The sequence below is a fragment of the Pseudopodoces humilis genome, chromosome 10 (assembly GCF_049639895.1).
Source record: "Pseudopodoces humilis isolate 2021_Gansu_Grassland_sample_001 chromosome 10, ASM4963989v1, whole genome shotgun sequence".
In the NCBI taxonomy this organism is placed as follows: domain Eukaryota; kingdom Metazoa; phylum Chordata; class Aves; order Passeriformes; family Paridae; genus Pseudopodoces; species Pseudopodoces humilis.
The window spans coordinates 31779155-31800434 of record NC_142209.1 but is presented as its reverse complement, the minus strand read 5'-3'; the positions used below and the strand labels follow the sequence as shown (position 1 = coordinate 31800434).

General features: G+C 38.9%; 1 protein-coding gene across 4 annotated transcripts in view; it reads left to right on the top strand.

Annotated features, from left to right (window-relative positions):
- Positions 1 to 21280, top strand: part of SLC44A5 (solute carrier family 44 member 5) — a 70118-nt gene that overhangs the window by 36572 nt on the left and 12266 nt on the right. For all 4 annotated transcript variants that reach the window (XM_088060562.1, XM_088060561.1, XM_088060560.1 and 1 more), the window contains exons 5-16: positions 1966 to 2050; positions 4468 to 4596; positions 5360 to 5420; positions 7034 to 7157; positions 8042 to 8125; positions 10690 to 10802; positions 11231 to 11362; positions 14033 to 14132; positions 16971 to 17063; positions 17989 to 18076; positions 19755 to 20017; positions 21088 to 21182. In XM_088060562.1, the coding sequence (XP_087916688.1) occupies positions 1966 to 2050; positions 4468 to 4596; positions 5360 to 5420; positions 7034 to 7157; positions 8042 to 8125; positions 10690 to 10802; positions 11231 to 11362; positions 14033 to 14132; positions 16971 to 17063; positions 17989 to 18076; positions 19755 to 20017; positions 21088 to 21182 (1367 nt within the window). The remainder of the gene's footprint in view (positions 1 to 1965; positions 2051 to 4467; positions 4597 to 5359; positions 5421 to 7033; positions 7158 to 8041; positions 8126 to 10689; positions 10803 to 11230; positions 11363 to 14032; positions 14133 to 16970; positions 17064 to 17988; positions 18077 to 19754; positions 20018 to 21087; positions 21183 to 21280) is intronic.

Here is a 21280-nt window from a genome sequence, read left to right as displayed (position 1 = left end):
TGTACTAATGGAATACAACACAGTTTCATTATACAGAATACAGACCTAATTCTGAATGGGTGTGTGGCTGTTTTCATGTGTTATGTATATGTTTAAACTTTATTTTCTGCTTTCAATACCAGTAAGTGGGCTAAAAGTAAAATTAAAAAAAATAAAAAAAATCATTAATGGTTTTGAGCAGCTCACAGATCATAAATAATCCCTTCAAGAAACTATTGAAGAATGATGACATTTCAGTCCAAAATTGTATTCTACTAATTTGAAGAAATAGCAACTAATGGTGGTGAATTAGTTTTGCCAGGATGCATCTTTTCTTAAACAGTGCATAGCAGAATATACCTCAGTGAAAACAAGTTAACCTTGTTGAGTTAACCCCAGTTTTAACTGGAGCTTGACTATGCAGTGGTGCTATATAATGGCTTCGAAGGCACAGCCCTATTCAGCAATTGGTGGGAGTCACGTGCTGGTGGGAGAGCAGAGGATATGTCCCAAACTTGGGGATACAATGAGATGTAGAAGCAGGACTAGTGTTGAAGCAGGACACATAGAGGAGGGACAGCCTTGTTAGCCCAAGCACCCTTGATTGTTAATACTGCCATGCTGCTCACAAGACAGAGCTCCCATTGTGCTGCATTGCCATGGTGAAGGTCAGTGGGGGCTCAGACACTGCTTTGTGGGGTCTCTTGCACATCACAGAAGCATAGAATAGCCTGAGTTGGAAGGGACCTTAAAGCTCATCTCATTCCAACCCTTGTTCCATGGCCGGGGACACGTTCCATTAGATCAGGTTGCCCTGTTCAACCTGGCCTTGAGCACTTCCAGGGATGGGGCAGCCACAGCTGCTGTGGACAACCTGTGCCAGGGCCTCACCGCCCTCACAACAATGAATTTCTTTCCAATATCCGATCTAAACCTACTCTCTGTTAGTGGGAAGCTTTTCCCCATTGTCCTATCGTTCCAGGCCCTTGTAAATGGCCTCTCCATATTTTTTGTAGGCTCCCTTCAGGTACTGGAAAGCTACAGTTAGGACACCCCTGAAGCTTTCTCTTCTCCAGGCTGAACAATCCCAGTTCTCTCAGCCATTCCTCTTGGGAGAGGTGCTCCATCTCTCTGATCAACTTGGTGGACTTTCATAGTCCATAGAGGGGCATATGCAGCATTTCTTCCAGGAGTAATGCATAACCCTGGCTAGCTGGCTTTGAAGTCTTGTTTAAAAAGGGCAGGTCTATTGCCGTATTATCTTCACTAGAGCTATCTGATAATTTTCTGACATAGTGAAGACTAACAGCACATTTTGCTGTCTTCAAAACCCAAGTCTTTAAATCAAGAGATCTTGGGGTCCTCAGTTTCCAATAAATTCAGACTTAAGTAATGGCTACCACAAGGCTCCAAGTTCTGGTAGATGTGGGACTGACAGACTGACCGTTATTTATATCAAGGGGGATCTTGTCAGTGTCATTAGTAGATGATATTATATTCTGCTTTCTGGACAACTGCTTCTGGTTTCAAACCATAAAAAGCTTCTGATTTATTTTGGTGCCACCTTCTGATCAATAACAATTAGGCAGCTTTTACAGTGAAGCATTTGCTGATAGTGAGTTTGCATGCAGTGCATACACAGGATGTAGGTGGCACAGAGACTATGGTGTTTTTTGCAGTGTTATTTTACAAACCTCACCCTCTCGAGGCAGGACTACAGATACATGGATTGTTTCAGCTTAAAATCTTGCTGTGGAGAATAGCTTGTCAAAATTAGCATTATTTAGAACAAATGCTTGTGGTTTCATAGATGTCTTGATGTGAAACATTCAAGGTCTACTTGGATTTTTTTTTTGTCTTGAGTTTGCAATATGGATGTTCACGGTAATAGAATTTAAATATCAATGTATGCTACAAATTTTGAAATGGTAGGATGTATAAGCACCTACATTTATGATGATGATTATCTTATATCCATTTCCATAGGAACAAAACCATTTTGTTTTACTTCAATATTCTGAAATGTGCCAGCCCCGTAGTGTTAATAAACCTACAGTGCCCTACAACACAGGTGAGTGAAAATGTGGAGGTAAAATATTTTCCCTGCATCTTAGTCAAGGTGCTTAAAAATGAGATGTGTATTTGTTTAGATTTAAAAATTGTTGTTCATGTCCTTCAAAATACAACACGACTGTTTTATAAATGACATGTAGCACACACTCTCTGTAGCTTGTGGCGGTCAGAAAAATGAAATGGAAATGCACAAGATCATGTATTTTATGTAAGAGTAGACAAAAAAAAGTCTGCTGACTTGAATACAGCAATTTGTTACTTATGAATTCATCACAGGCAACTATCCAGTAATATTCAGTGCATGCAAAAAATATTGATTTATATCTAAGGTTTTCAAAGCTAGACATGTTCAAGGTACTTCATATCGCCAGTGACAGGAGTATCTGGGTGTGGTTAGAGCCTATGGCTCTTTCAAAAGTGAAGATTTTGAAAGCTTGTTCTTGCCTTATGCCACAATTTGTACTCTGTTTGTTGTGCTGTGACTCCTCATGAAGTTGTGAAATAAACCAAATCACTGCATTTGTGTGGGTTAAGATTAATCTCCTGATCTTTCTTACAAGACCATTTTCCTGACCATAAAACTTGAAAATCTCTAACAAGAAAGAGCAAGAACCCTCTTAACACTGGCTAGTTGCTGTCAGAAATAAAACATGCTCCATCAGCTGCAAATCTGCTTCAGGAATCTCCATCTGTCCACATGCAGACACTGGCACTGTTACCCTGCTGACTTTAGACTCTTTTACTAAAACAGTTCAGTCTGTCAGAAATACGAGGTCATTGTGTGGGATTTGACTGGTGCTGTGGTCAAGTTGGCAATGGCCATGAATCAAATAGGGTGAAGGACTTGTTGAAGGAGAGTTTTTGGAAGCAGAGCAGTTACTTTGTTCATTTTCAAATAATGTGACAACTCCAAAACTAAGAATGCTGTTTTTGAATGCTGTTTATTACTGCAGATGGGTAAATTACTGGTCTTTTTGGAAATTGCTGAAGAAATTTTTTTTGATCATTTCTCTTTTGAACAGCAAACAGTGTCTTCATTCCTGACCTATACATCTAAATGTACATATATACAAATATACATAGCAGGAGAAAAAAACCCCAAGAACTAACATGAGAAGAGCTTCAGTTCTTGAATAAGACTGGATTGGAAAGCTGTTATTACAGCCCATGGGATCCATAGACAGCACATTTCACTGCCAGTTTCATAGATGGCAAACAGTTTATAGCAAAGTATGTACTTGTTAGTCACCTGTTGCCCCAGCAAGGACAGAACTCTTCTTTCTTTGTTCCTTGGGCTGTGGGTAGTCTGTAGGACTAAAATACTCATCTAGAAGGACCCTCTTGCAGCATCTGCCCTGTTCTAAGGATTACTACAAGACCTCTTCCCAAAATTCTTTTAATTTACTTACAACGGAATGCCTTTTACATGAAAGACAGTTTTTTGTGGATGATGTCTGTCTCGTACTTGGACAGCAGAGCTTTGCAAAGGGTGTTTGGATAGCACAGCTTTGGAAACAAACTGCCTTCTAGAAAAGGTTGAAACTTGCTGTTAAGATGGAATTCAAACCACCTCACAGTCTTAACACTGAGGACCCAGAATGTCTGTCCACTTGTGTGATTCCAGAAACAAGCAGAACCTTCAGAATCTGTTTATCAGGGCAGCCACTTATCTAAATCACAACTTCTCAGTGGATGCATTCAATAAACCCCAGTCCTCACCTGTTTTCTCACATTAATCCAGCTTATAATGGCTGTACTTTGAGTCATGTGAACTTCATTCTTGACATGAGCATCCCCATTCTTTGTAACTAGGGGAGATCCATTCTTAGTCTGTACTCAAAACTCACTTTTGAGTGATTTACGCCTAACTTGGCAATATTTGTACAGATGTGATTGGCTGAAGAGGTTGTGTAGAAGGGTGGAACAACATTCCCTGAGACTTTTGATTTTAGTGAGGCTTTCTTTAAATAAAGTTCTCTTTATACACGTAGTAGAAAGAAATTGCATGTGTCCTGTGAAAGTAGCTGTCACACCACCTTGCTCATATATACTGCTGCTGATAGATGTAGACGAGGAGCACCTGACAGGTTTTTTGCTTGCTGTCCAAAAAAATAAATGATACTCTTTTCAACAGACTGGAAGCTCTTCTTACCTATCAGAATGTGTAGAACCTAAGAAGATACAGAGAGGGGCTTGATATACCAGATATGAGGAGAACACACGTTTAAAGTGTTTTCTATCAAAGAATTCTCTAAGTATTCATTTAGGGAATCTAAAGGACAACATATCCTTTCTAAAACCTGCAGTAAACATTACTGAAGGCAGTGGCATTTTTCTTGCTTTTTCATTGCACCAACTTTCCTTACCCTTCTCTACCCAGAGTGTATCTTTACTTACATTTTTCTTTTCTTTCAGCTTTGTGTCTCAAAGTGCCCAGACAGGTTTGCAACCTACATTGATGTTCAGGCTTCCTACAGATATAGACCAGATCAGTGGAATTACTTCAGGCAGTTCTGCAAACCTGGTTTTAACAATCCTCGCAAGGTGTGTATGTATCTATAGATGATAAAGTACGTTTGTTCTTCAAGCATTATGTAATATGCATGATTTTTCTGAGCTGCATCAAAGATTTGATTTACTCTGATTTCAGCATATAAGATGTCCCATTTATGTGATTTGACAGTTGTTTAATCCAGGCTGAAGGTCTTGAATGCACACTAAATCCCCCACTCTTGAAATGATTGCTGTTTGCTTAAAAGACTACCTGCAGCTACCCATGTAGTTGTAATACTGTGGCAAGCAGTAACCTTTAGTACTTAGGTACCCCACAGCAGTAGAGTGGAGTGTCTCAAACCAGTTCTTAAGGGTCCTAAGTCATCTATAGCTGCTTGAAAAGTTAGCTAAGAAAATTAATCTATCCTTCATGTATCTGAATTTGCACTCAAATGTACTGCATTACTTCTCCCATCTTTAAAACATCTTGCAATTTAGCTATATTAATTGGGTTAAATTCTTACTTTTCTTTAAGAGGAAGGGTAGGCAAGGAACAATTGCCCAGTCAGTTCTGGTTTAGATACTGATCCAAAGGTCTTTTCTTTTATGTCACTAGAAAAGAGTAGTCTTTTCCCAAGTCATGATGACAGCTTGGATTCTCACTTAGATATAAATGTATCTTGCAGCTCCACCAATGAAATTTGGGAAGGAGGCTACAAAGCCCAGTTTGGGGCATTCCCTCAGAATGGGTGAGAAACAAACAACACTAGTTACACTGCTATGTATTCAGTGTTCCTATTTTTCCCCTTTTTAGTCTGTTGCTCAAGTCCTACGTGATGAAGATTGTCCTTCGATGATCATTCCAAGCAGGCCTTGTGAGTGGTTCTACTTCTTATACACATCTTAGCAGATTTGTGAGTGTTCATATTAAAGAACAACTACAGCCTGAAATGTGTTTTGTGGCAATATCACTAGGAGCTTTCTGTTACCTGACATTGACATCCATTCAGTTTTAAAGTATAAATCAATTCAATTTGAAAATATAAATATTTATTAATATTTTTTCTAACAGTCATCTGGGAACATTTAGCATGTGATCAAGTCATGCTGAACTCTTTCTTGCTCTAGAATCATCAGTGATAGCAAAAGCTCTTTAACTCAAATTGTGCCTTCCAAAACAAGAGCAAGCAACGCCATTGGCATAAAGAAAATGCTGTGAATGTTGGAAGGATCATATGGCCAGCTGTTGAAGTTCAAATGATACTTCAGCCCAGTTACAATGCAGCTTTCTGTTCAGTGCAATGCTGGCTACACAGGACATACAGAGGAATTAAGGGGCAAAAAATGTCACTATGGTCAACAAGTGTTTCTGAGTAGATAACCACTGATTTCAGAGCTCGTCTCAGCTGCAGGAGTGTCGTACTGACCAAGAATCTTATGGAAATAAGAAATTGCTGTTTATTTTTGCCATACTTTATCATGTAAACCAGGAACATGTCATTAAAATATAGATTAAATTTTCAAAACATAGTATGAGTTTGTATGAAAACTGAAGTACTGACTCAAAAGACATGAAATAATTTACAAAGAAGCTCTTATATTCTTTTAGACTACATCAAGGGGCAAAGATTGCACGGGGAGGAAATGATACATTAGGATTTGTTCCTTAATCATTTAGTCAGAATGATTGCTGGGGGAGATGCACCAGACTGAATACTGAGCCCTGGCATTGGTATTTGTTGGAATCTGGTAAGGAAAGAACTGAATGTTTATGTGAAGTACAGCTCTGAAGGAGGACTCAGCTGCTCTTCTCCTTGGAATGAAACCAAGGATGGTTTGCAGTGAAGAACAGGGCAGTGTAAATGAGTATGCAAACATCTCTCCTTTTCTCTCTTCTTTGTAATCTCGTCTTCCCTCTCTCTAGCCAGTTGTTTCCGTCTTTTTTTCCATTGTTTCATCTCCAAGAATATCTAATGGTAGTGACTGATACTGGAGCTCATCTGGCATATAAGGAAACTGACACTTGCTGTTATATATTGTTTTGGGGGCTAATATGATTCATGACCAGTCAAGTTGAATCTGTTCCTGGGGGCTGGTCTGATTATTACCTTAAAATGGCGTATTTGAGAAGCTGCAGTTTTTTTAATCTGCCCAGATACTGACAGAGAGTAAGTTCCACATTTATTACAAATTCTTAAACTCCTGTGTATAGTACTGCTGTTACTTGGTAGGACCTAGAATCTCCAGTTGAAATCTATGATCCCACCCTGCCTGAGCATATATAAAAAGCCCCAGAGCATAGAAATCATAATCTTGAATGTAATGGCTCTTCCAAGATTTGTCAAAGTCAACATATTATTAGATAATCAGTTGAAAAACAATTGACTGTGAATCTGAAATTATTTAAATATGTTACAAAACACACATGATAAAAGCGGAGCTTGACATGAAATGTAATATGCAGGCTTTGTTTTGATATTTTGAATAGTTCTGAAGAGATGCTTCCCAGATTTCTCCACGAAGAATGGTGTGTTGACCGTGGCAAATCAGACTACATTCAAAGATGGAAGAGGGAAAACAAGAAATGTAACTGATCTCAGGGAAGCTGCAAAGTAGGTTTTACCTTTCTTCAGTGTTTGTTGGATTCTGAGATTGTGCAATAATTTAGTAATGGAAAAAAAAAATCAGAGTCTGTCATAGCAAATGACTGAGGGTACCCAAGCAAGACTTGGTATTGAATAGTCTCTCTGTGCCTGAGCATTTCCAAAGTTCCATTAAGGACATCCAGCACTGTTCTGTGCTAAAACTGTGCTGAAAAAGTACTAAAAGCTTTAGTCCAATGGTATCAGTCATTTGTTGAAATCATTCTTGTTTTTCCTAGCAAAAATAAGTTTTCTGAGGAAAGTTAAATGAGGTTCAAAATGCAGTCCTCATGCTGCAGGACTCAGGCCAGCCAGTAATGGCCTTGGCTATCCTTTCTGCTACCTTTCTGCTACCATGGACTGGCCTAGTACTTTGGGTATGTCACCTCATCAGAGTGCTCCTGCTTCTGGTAAAAAGTAATGTATTGGGCTGTTCTTCAGAAAACAATTATATGGGCAAGCATTCTGCAGGATAGAAAAACAGTTCCGTGAAGTTGTTCCATTGACTAGTTTCTTGGTTCTGTGCTATTAGCAGTTCTGGAGTCACAACTGTTTGTGTCCTGGTACATTGCAAATATTGATGCTGTACACTTGTCTTGTGACATAATAAGCAATTCTGACAATAAAGCCTTTTTAATAAATTACTTTTCAGGACTTGTAGAGACATTCTTACACAGTTTTTTTCTTTGCTGTGATTGATGTTTGCTTGGTGACAGAACTGGGGCTGAAAAATTATAATATACTCTTATCACTGCCAAAGATATTTCAAATTCTTTCACTGATCCTGCTTGTTGTTTAAATAAATTCTCACTTTCTACCTGAGGCAATCTTTTCTTTGATTTTTCTTTTCTCAGTGGCATCAATAATGTCCTGGATGCAAGATCAGTTGGAATGAAAATTTTTGAAGACTATGCCATTTCTTGGTATTGGATTTTAATGTAAGGGTTTTTGTTGGTATTTTAGCATTTCCAAACTCATTCTGGAGTGTGCAGGGTATAGAAAAATAGATCATGTATGTATTTGGTACAAATCCTACTTTAAAACTCAAGGAGCAACTGTAATTTCCATTCATCACACATGATAATAAGATTGTTATGGTTTTGTGTGTGAAGTAAGGATAGTACAGCATACATACATGGAGTGTCAGTTGATCTGGAATAGCTTTTTAATGTCCTGCCAGACAGAAAATCAAGAGGTGCAGTGTTCTGTTGCAGCACCCATGTGTGTGGCAACTCCAAAACTGAAAAATCTTAATTAAGTGACTTTCAAGCCAGTTGCAGTTGCCAAGTGTTGCTAGCATATATATAAAACAGATAGTTTCAAAATTCATGCAAGCAATATACAGTTAAATCCATTATAATATTCAATTTCAACATAAATCCATAAATCCAATGCAGCAGGCAAAGCAACATCAAGAATAAAAATTATTGAGGAGTATTAACTTTATCTTGCAATTAATATTCATTAATCACCAATTAATTAAAATGCAGCACTGAAACAAGAGAAGAAGCTACTTTGCTAAAGCAAATGTGTCAGTATTTGTGAATTCCTAGCCCATTGATATTGGTTTTGATGAACCAGTGTGTTGATCTATTTAAACAAGAACAGAACTTGTCACCAGGTGAGAACCTATAACATGCACATGTTAAGCATACATTAGTCAATCCTGAATGCAAATCCATAACAATTAATACATACTTTAGATAATAATATGGCGATTTAGTCAGTTCAGAAGCATGAGTTGTCAACTTTTAAAGATCAGTCACTGGTGGAAAGACAGTTTTCTCATAGTTTGATACTCAGCTCACAATGTTTGGTAGCAGGAAACTCACATATATTCAGCAAGCTTGGGTCTCTCTATCTCTTAATGAAATCAGGCTAATGGTACAGATTCTTTCAAAGGAGATACCACTCAACACACTAGACAGAAACACATCATTTTTTTGAACAGAAATTCTAAATCTTGAAACAGGTTTCCACATTTTGAATATGGTATTTTTACTTTTTTTTTGTAAGGAAGTGTTGCCACTTTAAGGTAGTTGGATAGGTAATTTTCTTCACACTTTTCACCCAATGCTAGCATAGATCAAATGCATACATCAAATGTTGGGTGATGACAGTGCAAGGGAGGCTGGATTAAAATTTAAATACAGAATTGCTGTAATCTTTTTAGCATACCCCAAAAGAACACTGCTTCAAGGCTCAATTTAAGGGAACTACTCCATTGAAGACAGTTGCTACTATTGTACTCAGTTTCGGTGTTACTAGGACTCATATATACTAAAGATAACTTTAGATAAGGGTAATTTACTGCTTTCACGATTGAACTCCAAAACTACAACTTTTCTTGAGGAATACATTCTGAATTTCAGTAAATCATTCAGAAAGGGAAAGTACATCAAGCTAGGAAGCCTTTAAAGGGGTAGGACTTAAGGCAAGCTTAGAAAGGTTTAACTAAATAAGCTGATGTGCTATTTTATGATCAGGCTGCCCCATTTTTTAGCTTTGCTTATTGGCTAAATAAGCTGGGAACATTCAGAAGAAAAATGACTGAACACAGGCAAGAAGGGGGTTTAAATTTTTTTGAGTCTGTACTAATAAAAAATTCAGATGTAACACTTAATAAAAATGAGACATTAATTGTTCTTTGAAGCACCTGAGCTGGATATTTGTTTTATGGGATTAATATTCATATTGCTTCCTTCATAATTGTTTAGAAAGCTTTGCAGAGGAAAAAAGTCTTTTGCAATAATTTTTTCCTTTTGGACTTGCTTTCTAGGAGTGAAATGAAAATATTCTATGTAGCAGCAGCAGTAGTAGTAGTAGTAGTAGTATGTTATTATTATTATTATTATCTTGATGAAGAGAAGGCACTGTAGACATCTTTCCTAGGACCTGCATAGTAAGGCTCTTAACAGTTTCTTTCTATGCATCATAGTGCCATGATCATTTCCTCTTCTGATTAGTAGAAGTGGTGATGAGTAGAAATTATGTCCTCCTAACCTCCTGATGGCTTTCCTCCTAAATTTAATTTTTTATTTTTTTTCCTAGGAAGCTCCTAAAATGTTGTTTACTAACATTGTTTCTTTGCAAGCAGGGGTTTTCTGTGGAGGACATAAATCAGCAACTTCCCCACATATAGATATTCCTCCAATTTAACTTTCTGTACTAAAGATTCGACTGTGGCCTGAAAAAGGCAGTGAGTTTTTCAGCTGGTGTAAGTGACAAAAACACATTATATTAATCCCATTCAACCAGCCTGAGAACACAGTGCACATAAACATTTCAGGCTCTGCCCTGTGAGGTCATCATATATAAGCTCTTTGTAATGGCAGATAATAGCCGTGAGAATGTATTTCATAAAAAAGATTTTGAAATACATTTTCACAAGTCATGCTATTATGAGAGATGAAGTGACCCTCATTTGGAGTAGCAGGAATGCAAGTGAATAGATAGATTCTCACACTCATTTTTCCTGTGTTTCTGTTTCTTGACTTTCTAGTGGGCTGTTCATTGCAATGATGCTGAGTCTGCTCTTCCTTGTGTTGTTGAGGTTCACAGCTGGGGTTCTCTTCTGGATTTTCATCTTTGGTGTGATTGGTATTATAGGTTATGGTAGGTGTAATTTTCTAGCCTCTGAGACTATTTTTTCTTACTGCTTAAATCTGGGGAAAGAAAATCAGTAGTTACTTCAATTAAATGGTACAGTTGGGTGAATTAATGCTTAGTTTTTGACACAATTAAGTGAGAAGGACATAAATGCAGAAAAATGTAGTAAGAATTCAGCTGTGCTGATACTTAGCAGCTGATGTAGCAACCTGCATCACTTGTGCACAGTATACTTAGTCTGTAATCACTTGTACTGGTATTTCTTTCCCATATATGTGATATCATAATTGGCTAGTTTCATAGTGATGCATTCTTGGGTTTTGCTTACCTGACAGGCTTATACAAAAGCAAAACATTTGGCTTGTAAGATTTTTTTTAAATTTGTCTTTGCCCTCTTCAGACATGTTCCTGTTATATTGATTGTTTTTTAAAAGGCATCTGGCATTGTTACTGGGAGTATGATCATCTTAAAGGAATACCTGGATCTGACCTCACTGTTTATGATATTGGATTCCAGACAGACTTCAAAGTGTACCTGCAACTGAGGCAAACATGGTTAGCCTTTAGTAAGTGCTCTTTAAATTTGGTATCTGTTAATGGATATTCAGGAAAATCAGTCAGTGTCTTGATACACTTTCTGCCTTGTTAAATCTCCTCCTCTACACATTGCTCAGAGAAGCAAGTAGAATTCCTTTTCTCTCTATTGTGCAAAAATGTGCTTTTTTCAAGGACACTAGTATATTTGTAAGGGGAGATAATGCAATCACACTAGTGATAAGAGTGAAAAAATCTTTTGTTATTAGCATTCTGCTTTCTGTGTGTTCAGTCTTCATCATGGGGAAAACAGAAGGTGATAATTAAGTTCATCATGATGAAGTTGCATATGGAGGGGTACTTTTCTCTATCAGATAATTTTTCCTCCCTCTTTGAGAGCCCCAGAAATTAGATTAATAAGTCACATTAATAACTACACTTTTTTGTGTCTTAGAATCATAAAATATTCTGAGTTGGAAGGGGCTCATCAGGATTGTAAAGTCCAGCTCCTGGCCCTGCACAGGACACTCTAGCAATCCCACCCTGTGCCTGGGAGTATTGTCCAAATGTTCCTTGAGCTCTGACAGCCTTGGGCCCATGACCACAGCCCTGGGGGAGCTGTTCAGTGCCCGACTCTGGGGGAAGAACTTTTTCCTGATCTCCCACCTGAATCCCCCTGGCCCAGCTCTAGCTGTTCCCTTGAGTCTTGTCATTGGACATGAGAATGAAGAGATCAGTACCTGCCCTTCTACTTGCCCTTGTGAGGATATTGAAGACCACAATAAGGTCTCCTGTCAGTTTACACTTATGCCACTGAATTTTCTTGGAGTCTGATCTAAGACTCTGGAACGAACCATATTGAACAAAATCCTCCTGGAACCTGCAGCATACACGTTCCTCCCCAAGAAAGCGGGGACAGAAGAGAGAAGAAGTAACTGTGAAATACTACTTGCACTCCTGTTCCTGATCTATTAGAAGGCACACAGACTCTAACTGATGATGGATGGGTCATAACCAAAAGCACTGCCTCTCCCTATTTGTAGCTAAATTAATAGAACAGTACCTTACTGCTTAAATCTCCTTTTTCTTCTTTGTGTCTTAATTTACTTCCATGTTGGATCACTGAGTTTATGAAGCATCTTCTATGTATATTTTTGAGGCAGAGCTTTTTAGTATGCTCTCCCTAGAGAATATTAGGACTTTATTATGCTTTATTATCAACTCTTCAAGCTTTTCTCCTGCCTGATTCTTAGCAGCCCATGTATGGTTTATCTAGAGTTTAGTGTCCCTTCCCCAAGAATAAGTTGAGGTACTCAGGAATTAAATTGCTTTCCCAAAATTACCCAGCAATGTAGATAGTTACACGTCCTTGAAGAAAACATAGTCAGAGTCCTAGTCTAGGACTTATCATGTACTGATATTACTTGCCTTTTTCACGATGTTTCAGACAAATCTATTAATCTAACAGAGCCAAATTTGAATTAGACCAACTTTAAAGAAACCTGTTTATATATTCCTTCATGGGAAAATGGCATTGAAATGTATTTAACAAAAACTACGTTCTGAACAAGTTCCATGGGTCTGAGCACGACAGCAGTCACTTGCCACCTGCAGTTCTGCTGCCGGGGGTAATACTTGGGATTGTAGTTCAACATCATCTGTGGCTATTTGGTCTGATATGTCTTAACTGAGGGACCTAAAGTCAAATCTCATCTTCCTTTGCAAACCTTCGTATAAGTTTTGGGATACTTAAGGGTACTGTCCCTACTGTCTTCCTCTCCCTCCACAGAACTTCTTGGTTTCAGCTGGAGGGCACAGGTCCTGCTGCATACAACAACCTGCCCCTGCTGGGCTGGTTGAAGTATTGTCTAACAATCTGAAGCACCAAAATTAAATGGGTATGTCTCAGAGTCAGAGGATGTGTGCTTCAGGCATTAAAGGCTCAGTCCTCTCTAGGTGAAGTTCACAGAATTTTCTTATTTTCTACTGTAGAAGTAGGTTTTGAACCAACATGAATAGAAGTAAGAAGCAGACTCTACTGAAATCAGAGTTATGATTCAAATGTGGCTTATAACTAAGAGTTCTCAGCTCTCTAATATTAGAGCATGATTCCAGCAACACAACTGGAAGGTGAAAGTAATTTGTCCAGAATGGTCCTATCTTAGTCTCTTATTTTTATTTTTTTTAAACTCAAATTTGGTGAAAGGAGCTCATGCCAGGTTAGGGCACTCTCCATGAAAAACTTGACTCCTATTATTAAACTAATGTTTATTATTATATAAACACTACAAATGAGCAACAGTATAGTATGAACAAATGCTTCTATTATGAGAAAAATTCTGTTTGTGGAAAGTAGAATTTGTAAAGGATGAACTGTATCTAAGGCTGGATACTGCACTCACATTGAAGTAAATTTTTATCTTTCTCTGAGAATTATGTGTTCCGTTTTTCTGTTAAAAGTACAAATATCAGGGTCATGCACATTCTGACTAACTCTCTGCATACATAATTTTTTTACAGTGGGACTTAGAAACCTATGAAATGGGATTGAAATTTGGCAGGTGCAGTTGGAGAAAGAACTGCTCAAGCAGAGAATTTACAGGGTTCAGGAACAATAGTTCAAACTACAAGGAAAAAATTACAGAGGCAGCATAGTGGTTTGGTTCTTGATAAATCTAACTTCTTTATTTGCTTGTTTGCAGTGATAATACTTTGTGGTGTTGAGGTCATTATCATACTGATGCTGATCTTCCTAAGAAATAGGATCCGGATTGCTATTGCACTGTTGAAGGAAGGTAGTAGGTATGTTTGTTTGATTTTAATGTATGTTATATATAATATATGTTTTATATAGATAGAGATATGGATATGTTGAATGGTATTAAATGATCTTTAGAGTACACTCTTCCTGAACTCTGTCTTGCGCTAGCAAGGGCAGCAAATTGAGGTTTAAAATGCAACACTGCATTTGTTGAACCAAACAGATTCAACAAGGAGTTCAGGGGAGGCATTCAAGGAATGCCAGTTACCTTTTAATGAGATTGTGCTTAATAGAGCTTTCTCTTTTAAAGTAAGGTATTTCTTATCTCTCCACTTCTTGCCTTAAGAATACATACACTGTTGATGTTACCACATATCCTTAGTGCAAAGAAGGTGTCTCAGCAGAAAAGCTAAGTATGGTATGCTGTTCGTAGGAGTCTGGGACCTATAAGTGCCAGCTTTGCTCTGTCATTGGATTGTCCCTGGAGTTGTATACTAGTGGTAGAGGATTGGTGTTGTTTCGGCTGTGGCTTCTATTTAGGAAAGACTAGGAGTTTCTTCTGGCTCCAATCAAACTTCTGTGTGGACAGGCATAAATAAAAAAGGAGACTTCTGTGACCAGACATTTTAAGAGGGTGCAGTCTAAGATATTTCTTTTTAGCTCTGAGTGAAGGAGAAAGCAGAGCAGGATATGAGGGTTTAGGGCCTAAGGGACCCCTTCACTGTGTGTTTCCTGAAATCTGCATAGGCTTTGTTAACAGTGGTTCCTAGTTTACACAGTGCAAACACTTAGTGTTTTTATTGGTGGCTTATTTTTTTCTTTGGGGCGGGGGGGTAGGGGGTGTTGTTTGTTTGTTTGTTTTTGGTTTATTGTGGTTTTTTTAATGGGAATATTACAAAGAATAAATGGACTTTAAACTGACTGATTTAAAACACCTGGCCCTTGGGTTTCATTCCAAATAGGCTATGGTCTCATAGGCCCTGAAAGCAAGGCTGTGTTCTCAGAGCACATAGAGTTACCTCTGAGTTAATCTATATGCACTTGCTTGTGGTTTTCTGCTATCTCTGTTGCCACTGTGGTTCCTGGGAATTGGGATTTGGGATTTTTGTCATGGGATTAAGAAATATAGAAGTTCTGCATTTAGCCAGGTATCTGTTTCCTGTCTTATGCTACTGTGCAATTAGAGCATAGCAATTAATTTAGGCACCACTAAATTATACTCTTAAATTCTTGTTCATTAAAATCCAGGAACACTTTTAACATTCTTCAGAACCTTTGTTCACAGCCTTGACAGGTAGAAGGTTTTTAGAAAGTTCATAAACTTCTTGCTGATTAGTAATAACATTCTATAGTTTTCCAGCAGCATGGAAGGGTCACTTGAAGGTGAACTTTTTTCTCTCCTGCATAATGGATGAGATGAAACAGTGTATGTAATTACTGTAAACTTAACAGGCCATGTCCTGTATTTAGAAAGATAAAAAGTAAGGCACTGATGATTGGAAATCACATTATGTTTTTCAATAGCTTTTAGCTACATTTTGAAAAATATTACAGTTATAATGCCAATGATTTACTTGAAATCCATAGTTAGAAACAACAGTTGTTAATCAGTGTTTTGGAATAATAGCCAATGGTCTTAATGGTAACTAAGATGCCATTAGCTGTACACAACTAATTTGTTGTGATTGTTTCTCAGACAGCATAAGGCTCTGTCCTCCTGTGTGACTTGTAATGGACTCTTTTGTCTCTAGACTCAGACAACAATTGATGTTTTGCTTATAACCTCTGGATTGCACATAACAGTTTCCTTGCATTCGCCCCAGCATTTACTACTTTACCTTTAAAAATGTAGTAAAGTTTTCTCCTTTTGCATTTTGGAAACTACATCCTATTACACAAATAGCATCAGAAGTGCCCTATGTCACAGGAGAAATACTATAGGAAATAGTACTAGACAAAAAGGCATGTGATAAAGAGAGCCAACCCATAACAGCCTGCAGTGAACAAAGCACATGCTTTCTGAATTCACATCCAGTGAGATACCCAGCTGGCAGTGTTCACTTCTGGGACAGCAGCAGGTTTACCAAGAGGGCTGGTATCAACTCCCATTTACAGAGAACAAGCCCCTGGCAGGGTAGGAACTGGGATGCTCGAGTTCCTACTCACTAGTCACATTCTAGCCACAGGAATTAGCAGTAGAATATCAGTCTACATATGCCTTGATATTAAAAGAACCTCTCTAAGCTGTCAGCAGGAAAAGGTAATTATTCGTTTTGCCTTCCAGTAGTAATAGGTGAGCGCCACTTAGTTACAGCATGTGCAAGGAAGGTCACATAGTCGCAGGAAGGTGTCAGTCTGTCCTGGCATTGCAAAGACAAGATGACTGTCTCTGCCTCTGAATAGCTAGCACTTAATGCAGGAAAGTTGCTGAGAAGAGAGTTGTCAAATACAAAATAGAACAAGATAGTTTCAGATCTGTAAGAGTGAAGGAAGAACTCAGGATGAGCAGAGTGAGATAAGGACATAAAGGGTAATAATGTCTGCAAAGTTAGCAAGAAGATGTCATGGAAATCAGGTAATGGCCTAGAAAGAGATGGATCTCTGAAGCAGTCATGAAGAAGGAGAAAGTAGAAGACAGGCTGGAACATGGCAATTTGATAAAGTTCACTGTAGTACCATTGATAAAAGTGGAGTGGTAGAAATGACAAAGTCAAGATTTGAAGACATAAGAAAAAAATTCCTGCAGTATTCTGATATCCTAGTACTAGATTATGCTATGAGTGTCAACAAGGTTCTCAAAGTAAAATTGCTTAGAAGAGAACTGATAAAAAGCTTGTTTCTGGAATTGTATCTTACTGTTTGTTTTTTTTCTTTTATAGGGCAATTGGCTATATAATGTCTACACTGTTCTACCCAATCGTCACCTTCTTACTCATTGCAATTTGTATTTCCTACTGGGCTGTGACAGCTGTGTATCCTTCTGTCTGTGTACCTATCTGAAGCAAGTCTTCCGGTCTGCAAGACTAGATGATTTTCTGCTATTTCACATTAATTAAAACAATATTAATAGGGTTATTTGGTCACTTAGCACTTACACCTCTGATGCAGTCTTCCATACTGCATATAGACATGTGATCTACAGACTGATTTTATTTGAATTAAAAAAAACTGGACTAAAATTCAGGCCAAGGCAGGGGGATCATACAAAGCCTGTGTGCTGCATAAGGTTGACTCTAGGGGGTGAAAAGGGCTCTCAGCAAAGAGTGAATTTGGTCTTTGATGTGCTGTTCGCTCCATAGGCCTGGTGTTAATGGTTTCTTAGTTAACTGGAGGTAGAGTGGGTTGTGTGTGTTTTGTTCAGAAAAACATGAGGAAAAAGTGAGAGAATATACAGTGCACTGTCTTCTCTGAATTGCCTGACAGCAACCACTGTTTGTTCCTGAACAGCAAGCGTTTGGTAAGGACTAAAAAAAGGGAAAACTGCTATTTAAAATCCAGCTGTTTTTTCATATGCAAAGAGGGTCAGTTGCTGCTTTTCAGGGCAGTGTTAATTCATCCTTATGCTCTGTATTTACTTTTGCAAAGTACAAGAACTATTGCATAGTCTGCCTTGTCAAAGATAGATGTGGAGGAGAGATGGGGACAATTTTCAAGGTTATGCCCCCTGCCTGTTCTGCTCAGGGGTTATTACAGCTCCAGGTATGAGTCTGCCTTATTTCTCTAGGTAATGAGAGTACTTGGTCTTGTCTGTCAGCTCTTCAGATATGTCTCTGCAGATCAAAAGTAGGTTTTCTGTTATCTACGCAAGTTTTTTAGAGCTAGTAGTTACCCACTGCAGAATCCAAAGTTGCACAAAAACCACAGTTTTGTGATTCCTTCTTAAAATATTTCATTCAGTTTTCTGGCCACATCAGGAGAACCTGTGTACAAAGTAATGGCTAATCAAACACTGTGCAAGTATGCAAACCTGACTTGTGACCCAGAGGTAAGTGTGAAAAATATTTACCTATAGTGAGAGCTATACTAACTGCATTTTTTAATCATTGTTAAATGCACTTCTGGTAAAAAATGTGCATGTTTTAAGTAATGAGACCTCACGTTAAACCTGATAATATTACCTAATATTCAGGTAACACTTTCTTATTTTACAGACATAAACTAGTTTTTTCTGCTAAACTGTTCTGTAAATGTGAATATTCTAATTTACAGGGTGAGAAAGGAAGAGAAAAAAAAAAATATTGGGAAGATGTTCTTGAATTTGTGAGGAGTCTTTTTTTTGGTCTTCCAAAGGCAGTGGTAAATTTTGAAAGCTGCACCTCAGACTTGCTCAGGGACTAGCCATGATTTGAAGCTGAAGCTTAGCCGCTTCTGTCACAGTAATTATATTTATAAAGCTCCAGAAATATTTGTATTTTTTTTTAATTTTGCCCTCAGACAAATTTTTTTACTTGGCTGTGGGTTTGAATTTAAGGATTCTTTAAAAAATAGAAATATTTATCAAATGTTATGCACCAGGGGAAAAATAACCCTATGCACCAGCACAGACTGCAGGTGACCTGCTGGAGGGCAGCTCTTTGGAGAAGGACCTGGGAATCCTGGTGGGGATGACAAGCTGTCCCTGAGCCAGCAGTTTGTTCTGGCAGTCAAGAGGTGCTTCAGGAAGAGCATTCCCAGCAGGTCAGGGAGGGATCCCGCCCCTGTGCCCAGCCCTGGAGACACCTCTGGAGTGTGTGTCCAGCTCTGGATCCTCAGCACAGCAGGGACAGGAGCTCCTGAGCTGAGGAAGGGCCTGGAGCATCTCGGTGCCCAGGAGAGGCTGAGGGAGCTGGGGCTGCTCAGCCTGGAGAGGAGCCCCAGCTGAGAGGGGCCCTCAGCCCTTGCTGTCCCTGGCTGTCCCTGGCTGTTCCTGGGTGTCCCTGGCTGTCCCTGGCTGTCCCTGGCTGCAGGGAGAGAGCAGACCATGAACCAGGCTCTGCTCTGGGGGCCAGCAATGGGACAAGAGGCAATGAGCAGAAACCGACGCATTAAGTTTCATTGTATTGCAGTGGTGATGCACACGCTGCAGATGTCTGAACACTACAAAAGAAAGAAATTAGAATTCATCTGGTTTCATTTCATGTCCAAACCAAGCAAATACGTGAAATAAACACTAGAAATAGGGAAAAGTAATTCAGTATAAAGATGACTCCTTTTTATAATAGTCTGATATACATAAGCTAAGTTGTGACCACATCCACAGTTTGTATTACATTGTATAGCTCAGTTTTTCATTTAAACCATGGTGATTTTACCTGAACATCCAATTTGGCCTCTAGTTTTCAAGTATTTTTTTTTCCTTAATTGAGCATATTTTCTTTAATGAAGCATTTATTTATCTTAAAAGTAGATTCCTGAAATTTAAATTCCATTTATTCAAGTTTCAGGGATGTGGTTAACAGCCCTGTTTGCCAATACCTAGTTTAAACTTAAGTCTTTGCATGAGACTGAATAAGTCCTTGATATGAATCCTTAAATATGTAAACAGGTTGCGTACTGTTGCAGTTTTGAATGAGCTAATGAAATATCAAGCAGAGTTACGTTATTTGTATTAACCTGCTAAATATCAGAGGCTATGTATATAGAATTCATTGCTTATGATTGTGTTATTTTTTCTTTCTGTTTAGACTTTTAACACAACCAATGTGACTAAATTGTGCCCAGGTGCTCAGTGTACTTTCGCTTTTTATGGAGGAGAAGGCCTGTACCATAAGTACATCTTCATCTTCCAGTTAGCCAATGCCTTTGTCTTTCTCTGGCTGGTGAACTTTGCAATTGCACTGGGTCAGTGTACCCTTGCTGGTGCCTTTGCCTCTTATTACTGGGCCTACCGAAAGCCAGCTGATATTCCACTGTGGCCACTCTTCTCTTCATTTGGACGAGCAATACGGTAAGTCTGTGGAGCTGGAAGGGAGCCTTGTCATGTGTCTGACAAGTGCTCTTTTTACATCTAAAGAAGCCAGTCTTAGAATATAATAAGAAAATTATTAGTCAGCATTATAGTTTAATATTGGTGGCAGCTAAGTCCCCCTCAGCTGCCTGCTTGCTCCCCCATAGTGGGATGGAGGAGAGAATCTGAAGGGTAAAAATTTGAAAACACATGGGCTGAGATGAAGACAGTTTAATAGGTAAAAGAAAGCTGCATGCACAAGCAAAGCAAGGAATTCATTCCCCATTTTCCACAGGCAGGCATGTGTTCAGCCATCCCCAGTACAGCAGGGAATTTTCATGAATAGCAGTGTCTTGGAAAGACAAACTCCAAAATTCCAAATGCTCCCCTCTTACCCCTCCTTCCACCAGCTGATACTGCTGAGCATGACACAGGATGGCGTCGGGTATCCCTGGGATCATTTGACGTCAGCTATCCTGGCCATGTCCCCTCCCAGCTCTTCAGGTACCCCCAACCTGCTTACCAGTGCAGCGGGGTGAGGAGCGGAGCAGTCCATGGTGCTGTGCAAATGTTGCTCAACAGTGGCTAAAGCATAGGTGCATTATCATCACTATCCTGGACAAAAACCCAAAACATAGCACAGCACAAGCTACTATGAAAAAAACCACAGTCCATCCAGCCAGCACAATTGGGAAGATGTAGTTACTGGGGGAAGGCTGGATCCTGTAGCCCTACAGTACCAAGGCTGCTGCAGCTCCCTGCCCCTAGGTCCAACCAATTGTAATGCTGAGCAGGTACTCTTAGTAGACACACACATGAAATACATGTGTACAACAGATGTGTACACAGATGGAGAGACAGACACAGGACTCACAAACAGCACCAGCACCAATGGCTTCATCCCGTTCCTGTGTGGTGGATCAGGATGAAGGTCCATTAGTTTTGTGTAATTCCCACTAATGGACCTTCCTTCACTTCTGATTTTATTTGTATATACATACACATATGCATACATATATCCATGTACATGGGCACACGTGTGACGTAACAGTCAAATATTTTGTTTTTAGATACCATACAGGTTCACTGGCATTTGGAGCCTTAATTCTTGCGATTGTCCAACTTATTAGAGTAATACTGGAGTACCTGGATCACAAACTGAAAGGTGAGATTTATGAATCTGCCATAAGTTGTTAAGACCTTCCTTGCTAAATTACTTCTTTACTTTCCCAAGCTGTTTTTTAGCAAGGAAAAGAGACTAAT